This window comes from Diadema setosum, chromosome 5, assembly GCF_964275005.1.
Source record: "Diadema setosum chromosome 5, eeDiaSeto1, whole genome shotgun sequence".
Classification (NCBI taxonomy): Eukaryota; Metazoa; Echinodermata; class Echinoidea; order Diadematoida; family Diadematidae; genus Diadema; species Diadema setosum.
In genome coordinates this window covers 39355923-39364818 of record NC_092689.1, presented here as the reverse complement: position 1 = coordinate 39364818, position 8896 = coordinate 39355923, and the positions used below count along the sequence as shown (strand labels likewise).

General features: G+C 38.9%; 1 protein-coding gene across 1 annotated transcript; it reads left to right on the top strand.

Moving 5' to 3' along the window:
• The first annotated feature begins 2696 nt into the window (after nucleotides 1–2696).
• LOC140228267 (zinc finger protein 593-like) lies at nucleotides 2697–8631 on the top strand. Its single transcript, XM_072308493.1, has 3 exons — nucleotides 2697–3362; nucleotides 5897–5959; nucleotides 6233–8631. The coding sequence occupies exons 1-3, from the start codon at nucleotides 3169–3171 to the stop codon at nucleotides 6384–6386; spliced, it is 411 nt and encodes a 136-aa protein (XP_072164594.1). The 5' UTR covers nucleotides 2697–3168; the 3' UTR covers nucleotides 6387–8631.
• Nucleotides 8632–8896: the final 265 nt, after the last annotated feature.

Here is an 8896-nt window from a genome sequence, read left to right as displayed (position 1 = left end):
TTTAATAATAATAATGTGAAATGCTGCATTTTTTTTTTTTTTTTTTTTTTTACTATCAAAAGACTGGACTGTAGACAAAGACTTGGTTACTCCTTTCAGACACAATTTTTACTCTTACATGCAATTTCATGCTTTGTCCTTTCACTTTTAAATATTTTCTTGTTAATCTGGACTTACAATAAATTTCAGTTCTCGTTGAAACATATACCAAACATCAAGAACCCATAAACACAGAAAATGAAATATAGCATCTAGGTTGTTCTATCGAGTTTACTGTAGTGTACACTAGACGTCTATAGCTATACGCCAATATTTCGTGAGGTTTTTATTTTCAAGAATTTCGGAAGTCAGGTGCTATTTGCGCATAAAGACAGGCCAAATATTGACTTGAATGTGACATGCATGCATACATCTCTCCATTCAGTAGGGCAGAACTGTACTCCACAATGCAATTGCGAATTTAACCACTCGCAAAATTGTACGAAAGCCTGGTTCACACAAGACTCGCGAGAGGTTCTAAATAAAATTCATAGCTATAGGAACCTAGCGTTTACACTATTTGTTTAGACAGAGGAATGGTGAAATCTAGCCCTGATAAATGGCGAGACAGGCATCATTGCATCATCAGCCAGTGGCACCGACTTCATCAAAAATCAGAGACTCCAACTCTCCCGTTTTCGACGGGAGATCTCCCGCCGAAAGCCCATTTTTGCAAAATCTCCTGTTCTCCCGCTTGAGATTTATTTTCTCCCGCCCTGGCTCTGTGTCTCCAGCTTGAAATGATTTCTTACTTATTGCCATTGTATATTGAAAAAAAAAAGCCTTAGAATAACTTTAGATAGCAGGAGAGAGCATCTTGAACCCTAGACCCGGCCCCAGCCACAAGGAACTTTACGCTTTGCGCACATCAAGTTGGAGTCTCCCGTTTGCTTGGGGTTTCAGGCGGGAGAATCTCCAGATCAGAAGGTGCTTGGGGTTGGAGTCTCTGAAAAATCAGTTTCAAAAACAACCCGCGGAGATGTGCTATGGCGTATCTAGCATGCGCATGTCTGAATTGTAGAATTTCTACAATTCTGCAGCCAATACAGCGCAGCTGGTGTGGTGATATACATGTATATTCAACTTGGCAACAGTTCTTCACTAGCAGTGTCGCACTTTCTGTGACAGTATAATTCTATGGTACGGTTCCTGCCTACTTAGTATGGTTGGACCTACTACTCATCGACCGCCTAATGTTTATTTGCTTGATGAGAATATTTAACACTGAAATTTACGTAAAAAACTTGACCTACGTGATTGAGAAAATCCAGCACTATCAAATGCCGTTGTTCCCTTTTCGATTGGAAGTTTCAGTGCAAAAATATCGCCATCGAACTTGCGTGGCCTCGTTTCAGCTCCCCGCAGTAAAGCTCCTCGAGATCGACCGCTGTTTTTGCATTGACAATGCACGCAAACCGAGTTGTATTGAACACCGTGTTCAATTGTGTTGTATGAAGCTTTTTAGAAACTTCCATAGACATTACATTACGAATCGGTGAAAATATTCATTCAAAATTTTGTGAATTTTCGCATTTTCCCACACCATCCTCATCAACGGTCAAAGCCAATCCATTTTTATGTGCTCTGCGCGCAGTGAAGTGCATAATAAGCGTTCTGTGCGCCAATGTATATGCGGTCGGTTTCAAAAAGGGTGGTCAATAGTACTGTAGGGCTACCATACATGCATGCATGCTTTCTGCCACTAACACCAACACAACAGTGTTACAGATTGATTTTGTGGCACTATGATGATAACATGATGAATGAGGTGTGGAATGGGCATTTCATTGTGAGAGGGCGACACTACCAATTGACTACTACTACACTAACTGTTAGACTCAGATGTCCATTTAAACCAACGATAACCATCCATAAATGACCATTCTAACATTCTAGAGTCTACACTAAATGACTAAGTAGCCCTAATTTGAATAGTAGCACAACCGTAACTGAATAACAAACATAACATCCACCCGATATGATCGATGATGCCGAGTGGCGATAGCCTTTTCATGTTCACCACTACTAACTTATTCTAAGTAACTAGTTTACAGCGTTCACCCAGAGCTTATCAATCATGGTTCATGGGAGCGCCAGCAGTGTTATTTCATCTACGACTAAAGCCGGTTTACCCTACCGTATTTCGATCGTCAGAAGCCGCCGATGAAGCTGAAGCGAGTGTACGCCGGTGATACGTCCACGATCGACATTGACGATTACGCAATGTGTATAAAGAACAGATCAATCTTGTGGACCTACCTATTTTAACAGATTCAAAAATAAAACATACTAATCAATACAGAAATATTAATATTATTTTAGAATATATCTTTACTTTTAAATTGCATGAATTTGATCTAATTTCAAATACACAAATTTTAAGTCTTTTTTGTAAAACTAGCACTTGCAAGGTAACGAAACAAAGTCGGCCCCTGTTATGGTCGTCGACCAATACTGTACTGTACTTGACTTTTGATAGTTCGACCTCCTTCTCGAATTTTGCAAAGGTGGTGCAGTGTAGAGTTCTACATTTTCAGAATCTATTTGGTGCACTAATAAAGCAAGAAGAGCATGTAGAACTGGTAGTAAAGTCTTACTGCCGAGTTGTGGATTGTGTCGAGCAATTTGCATCAGCTCGAGTAAATAAGGCACGTGCGCACATATTACATGGACAATTTTGCAGCTGCTCTAGTAAAACGGCATGCACCAGACTCGGATGGAGGCTCGGGGATCGCTCGCTCGGCGATCGTACACGTGGTGAGCTCATTGCACCACCACCATTGCATTGCACATGCACTATGCACGGCGTCGTAGTCGGTGTGTACAAGATACCATCCGAGTAAAATTCTAAACTCTGCTGCAGCATTGTTGCCTTCTTACGACTAAGTCCCCGATCCGAGGAATAGCTGACGACTGTCGATTCTAATCACCCTAACAGGTAATGTAGATCCAGCCAGACCATCCTTCTATCAGTAACAGCTGGTTACGTTTATACTCGTACGATCGTAGCACAGAGACACAGTCAGTGACTTCCGGCACCCGGCATATTTATTAGTGAATAGCGACGTGGTGAGCTAGTGTTTCCACTACTTGTAACTACCACCTACGGCCTACCCTATTCTGAACATAATGACGCGACAGGCAAGAAAAAGGCACCATCGTGGATACACGCATATCAAGAAAAAGTATAGAACCAAGAGGAAGACGAAAGATCTCGATGAAATCGATGAAGACCTCAAGCCACTAAATGCAAAGAAATTGCTCAATCAGGACATTGATTTTGATAAACCAGGTTCTGCGCAACACTACTGTCTTCATTGTGCGTAAGTATTCTGTAAAAATTGTAACGTTAAAGATAATAAAAAGTTTTGGTACCTCAAAAGCTTCCCTGAATTTCCTTGTCTTGGTTTGTGTTTCAGGTTAAAGTACGTTGTCTGTGAGAATTACTCGCCCCAAAGTGCTCTCATGTCTTAGTAATCATGCAATAATGGTTTCGTACCAGAGCCGACGCTGTCCAGCGTCGATAAATATTGTACGAAACCACTAACTGCGACCAGCAGCGTGCAGCCCATTGTACGCATAGCTAACTGCGACCAGCAGCCCCATACGCATAGCGTAATGGGGCTTCGCATTGTAGCATTCAGGATCATGACAGAATTAGTATCGCGGGTAAATGTCAACTTAAAATCCAAAAATTTCTTCGATTTGAAGACTTACCAATTAAGTTGAAGTATTGAAAACAGGCTTCGAACAACGTTTGGTTCTGCCAATAGTCCCTTTCTGTTCGAATTGATGACTGAATGTGACTCGGTCGAGAGGACCTTGGGAGAGCTACATACACTGAATACCATGGCCAGCGCATGCGCACACAAACATCTTACCCGTTCATGGATTTGAAATTTGTGTGCATGTGATGTGTTCGCATGCACTGGCTGTAGTATTCAGTGTACTGTATGTAGCTCTCCTAAGGTCCTGTCGACCGAGTCACATTCAGTCATCAATTCGAACAGAAAGGGACTATAGGCAGAACCAAACGTTGCCCGAAGCCTGTTTTCAATACTTCAAGTTAATTGGTAAGTCTTCAAATTGAAGAATTTATGGGATTTTAAGTTGACATTTACCCTGCGATACTAAATCTGTCATGATCCTGAATGCTACAATGCGAAGCCCGATTACGCTATGCGTATGGGACTGCTGGTCGCTATGCGTATGGGGCTGCTGATCGCAGTTAATTGCATGATTACTAAGACATGAGAGCACTTTGGGGCGAGTAAGTCTCACAGTGTTAGTTATATGAAATGTACTTTAACCTGAAACACAAACTAAGACAAGGAAATTCAAGGACACTTTTGAGGTACCAAAACTTTTTATTATCTTTAAAGCCAGGTGTAAACGGTGTTGTAACCTGTAAATTTATTTTTAGTTTCAAGTAAGTCAAATGCAAGTGAAATGTATTGTTTACTTAATAGCCCGACCAGACGTAGTGTCTATGCAGACGCTGTGTCAAGCCTACCTAGAATTCTACACGTTTAAATTCATCGACCACCTATTTTTAGATCGACCACCCACGCGCAAAGGCTTTCTCACATATGAAATTAACAATACACGTGGGACGGGGCGCAATACGCTGGAACATTCAAACATGCATACAAATCACGAGAAATTAGGGAGATAGGTTTCTACACGTAAATAACCTGAGGAAACGGGAGGAAAAAGAATTGAAGAAAATCCTCATTTACATGTAGATCAATGGTAATTACATGTATTGTTAACATATATTTGCCTGATAACATGAGTGAAATTACAATGAGCGCTTTCCCGCGTCAAGTGAAAATCAAAGTCGGGAAGCGTTTTGGAATAAGAGGGAAAAATGCTTGCCCGAATCTGGCAAGCAAATAATTTAAAAGCCACCCCTTTTCCTCACATTTTCCCTCCAACAACATACCCATGAAATCATGCATACGCAAGCTCAAACCTGAACAACTGTTTAGCGATGTAACAATTGCAACCTTACTGTCGAACACTTTAGTACTGTCACTAACATGTTAGGTACCTCTCATCATGTTCTGTCCTGTACCATACAAATATTCTTTGCCTTGAAAGTTTCTTGTAAAAACTATGGGTCTTGAATTGATGCCTCTATAAAATACCACTCACAGGCGGGGTGGGCAAACTTGACTCCCAAACTGAGACTCCACAGCCACAGCACAGGGGCACAGTGTATACACTGCCTATCTTGACTGAAAGATCGGTCTGTATCTGGTCGTCGGGGAAATGTTCTGCGGAGACTGTGTCTGACTTCATGGATCCCCTCCTGTCTGTTTACAGAAGAGAGCTGATAAAATATTTTTAAAAAATGATAAAAGACTCCTTTTGACAGACAGATTTTTCTGTGTAATGAGTAACTTACTAGATATAATTACATGCATGCATTGTTTCAGTATTCACTATGATCAGTTTTTTATCACATTCAACTTTAGCAGGGGAGCAATATATGTTATCTCTAACTTCCAGTGATTCATGTCAGTATGATCGTGTGCACGTGCATTTGAAGCCTTGCAAAGCAAATTTCAGTTCATGAAATTATGTTCATTTCCTGATTGTATATCCTGATTTTATGTCTTGTAGTCTAGACCTTCAATGCTTTACCTCAAGACTTGTGAAGCAGCACTTTTGTGCATGAAAATGAAAGACAAATAAAGAAAATACAAAAATCTGTAGAATTGTGAATGTGGATCAGTTTGTTTTGCTTTCATTTTGCAAAGATTAAAAAAAAAAGGATTTGTTTTAATGATATTTTGTTGGCATTTTGTTATTCATCACTGTGTGTATCCCTTACATCTATTTCTGTTGATAGGAGATACTTTGTAGACGAAGCTGCTATGACTGAACACTTTCGAAGCAAAACGCACAAACGAAGGTAAGAAAATTTCCTTGGCAAAATTGTATCTTATATCAGCATCATCCTTTCTACTCAAGACTGTACACTTGTGTGAATAAGGGCTCTAAGAACAGTGACATTTTGATGGGATCATGAAAATTCAGATGTTTCTGATCTAGAAGTGTAGAACTGTACTGAACAAATATACATGTATTTTCAGTTACTCCAGTGTGAAGAGACATTTAATGACTATTGAATTTGAATGTTGAAATTCTAATCTGTCTTGTTGGATGTTGCCAATGTGTCATGCAGGTTAAAGGCTCTTGAGCTAGAACCCTACACACAGCAGGAGGCAGATGCTGCAGCGGGCATGGGATCATACCGTCCACCAAAGAAGAGGAAAATGGTGACACAGCAGCCTATTGGCGATGGAGACGAAATCATGAAAGATGAAGACAACACATAACCAGACTCAGAGTATTTCATACACTTCCTGCTTCTCTGACTGTAGATGCTGTGCACTTTGTTGCTTAAATATCTCTTACCCTTTGCAGTACATTTTTTGTACAATGTGCAAAGATAAAAGAGATGTATCTTATTGTATATCTACTGTAGTGTAAAGTCACAGTCTCTTCTGAGATCGATCCAGTAATATTTCAAGGTGTATTAATTCTACCCAGTTGTTATTAACTTCAATTGCCTCATTATGCAATAACTCTGGCATGTAATGAAATACCAGCTGAGGCAGTACCAGCTCAGACAGTGATGGAGTTTGGGTGCCTTCTGTATCCAGGAAACACTAGCCTCTAGCTGATCAAGGCAGTGCCAATTGCATGGAAGGCAACCTTTACCAAAAATATAACATTACATCTTGCCTATGGATGGCTGGACAAAAGTGACTTTTTATTCTCGTGAAACCTGCAAGAGTTGAATGACATTATACAAACATTCGTGTATTACATGGAATGAGGCATTATAAAGGCTGCGTTTATCTCTGTCAAGAGAGAGAGAGAGAGAATCATGTTTCAAAATACATTTTGAATGGCATTTATAGGCCTGTCTTCATCAGCCCGAAGTTTCAAAATACATGTAGTGCGCTATTTTGCAGTTACGAAACTAGCCCAATGTCAAAATAGAAAGTGGTTTGAAATGGGATTCTCATAGTGTAGTGTTCATCTAAACATCATACAATTGCCATTGAAGTATTGTCACTGTGCTACTGCTTTGTGCTGTTTAAAGTAGAGGTTAAACTGCATACCACCAAATATGCCTTCATCATTCATGCACAGACAGTGAGTAGAAAGCATAAATGGTGCTTGCTTTTCTCCACAACCAGAAACAGCTATAAGTTGACCTGAGCGGCTCAGAGATATAAATACGTTTCAAAATGGCAAAATCGCCCTTAGAATAGCTTTTTATAAATAGACGTTTCTAAACGTGTAAGAAAACACTGTTACATTAATCTATTGCCCCCAAATACCTTAAATGTACTTAGGATCGTAATTCTGTATCAGAAAATGTTTCAGATAAAGGCACCCAAAGTAACTATATATGGGGCCTAGCATACTTTGCCCTACAATCATTTTATGTTGCACTACTGGCAAAGAAATGAAGAATTATTGTTTTTATGTAGCTACAATTTTTGCAGTCTGACAAAGAGGGAAAGGAACTGAGAAGAAGCCAGGAGGGATCCAACATCCAGATTGTAGCTGAGAGAGTACAATGACAAACTGAGGAGACACAGTTTTCTCAAATGGTGAATTGTTGGGCAGAATAAAGTACATTATTGATAGATGTTGGTGATCTTAAAGGGATGGTATAGTTATTGGTTGAGAAGGGACTTTGGGTTTCCAACTTTTTTTTTGGGGGGGGATGAAAAGAAACTTTTTATGGAATATGAAAGACAGTGCAATTCTAAGGGGGATTCATTGTATATTTTGATGAAAATTCGAGGTATCTAAAAACAAAGAGGTCCTAATAAAAGGTGGGTTTCACCTTTTGTTGAGACCACTTTGAGTTTGTTTTTTGATGTCGCAGCCATTTCAAAACCAATTTTTATCAAATAAACTTTGAATTCCTCTGGAATTGTATGCTCTTTCATATTCCATAAGAGGTTTCTCATTATTTCACAAAAGGTTAATATCTGAATCCCCATCTCAACCAAAACTATACATTCCCTTTTACTTTGCCTCAAGCAAGCAGGCGTTTTATGTACGTTAGTATGTGATAATTCAGAATGAAGGTCCATCATTTATCTAGTGTGTATGATTTCCCTTTCAAGCCAAACCTTTGGAAAAGGTGTTGTTGACCAAGAAACTAATGGTAGTTTTGATGGAATGGTCACTGAGAACCACATTTTTGGAACCTGTAGGCATAGACATTTTTCATCTTTACCACCTCGGGTAACTCGTGGGAGTACACAGTTCAGCTGCACACTCTGCTTTCCAGACTCTATATATGGAAATAAATACAACATATGTCACCAAATTCCTGTTTTATTAAACACAGTTTGTCTTACATTGAAGTTTAAAAATGAACAGTGTTAAATGATGAGTGAGGTCTGTGTGTGTGTTAATGAATTGTATTTCATATCCAGTAGACTGTTGTTATAAAGAACACAGATACAACATACACCTGTACATGTACACTGTATTTTCATTACAACAGCCCTCTACCTGTCTCACCAGTTGTAATGGTGGAGAAAATAATTACAGTACAGTGTAACAGTATAATTTGCAGACGATTCTACATACTAGTATATTGAATATGTAGAATATATATATATATATATATATATATATATATATATATATATATATATATATATATATATATATATATATATATATATATATATATATATATATATATATATATATATATATATATCAGAATGTAATATCAGAAGTTATGTTAAAGACACCACAGACTTCTTGAACAAGATAAACTCCACCGAAATTACGAAGGGATGCACTC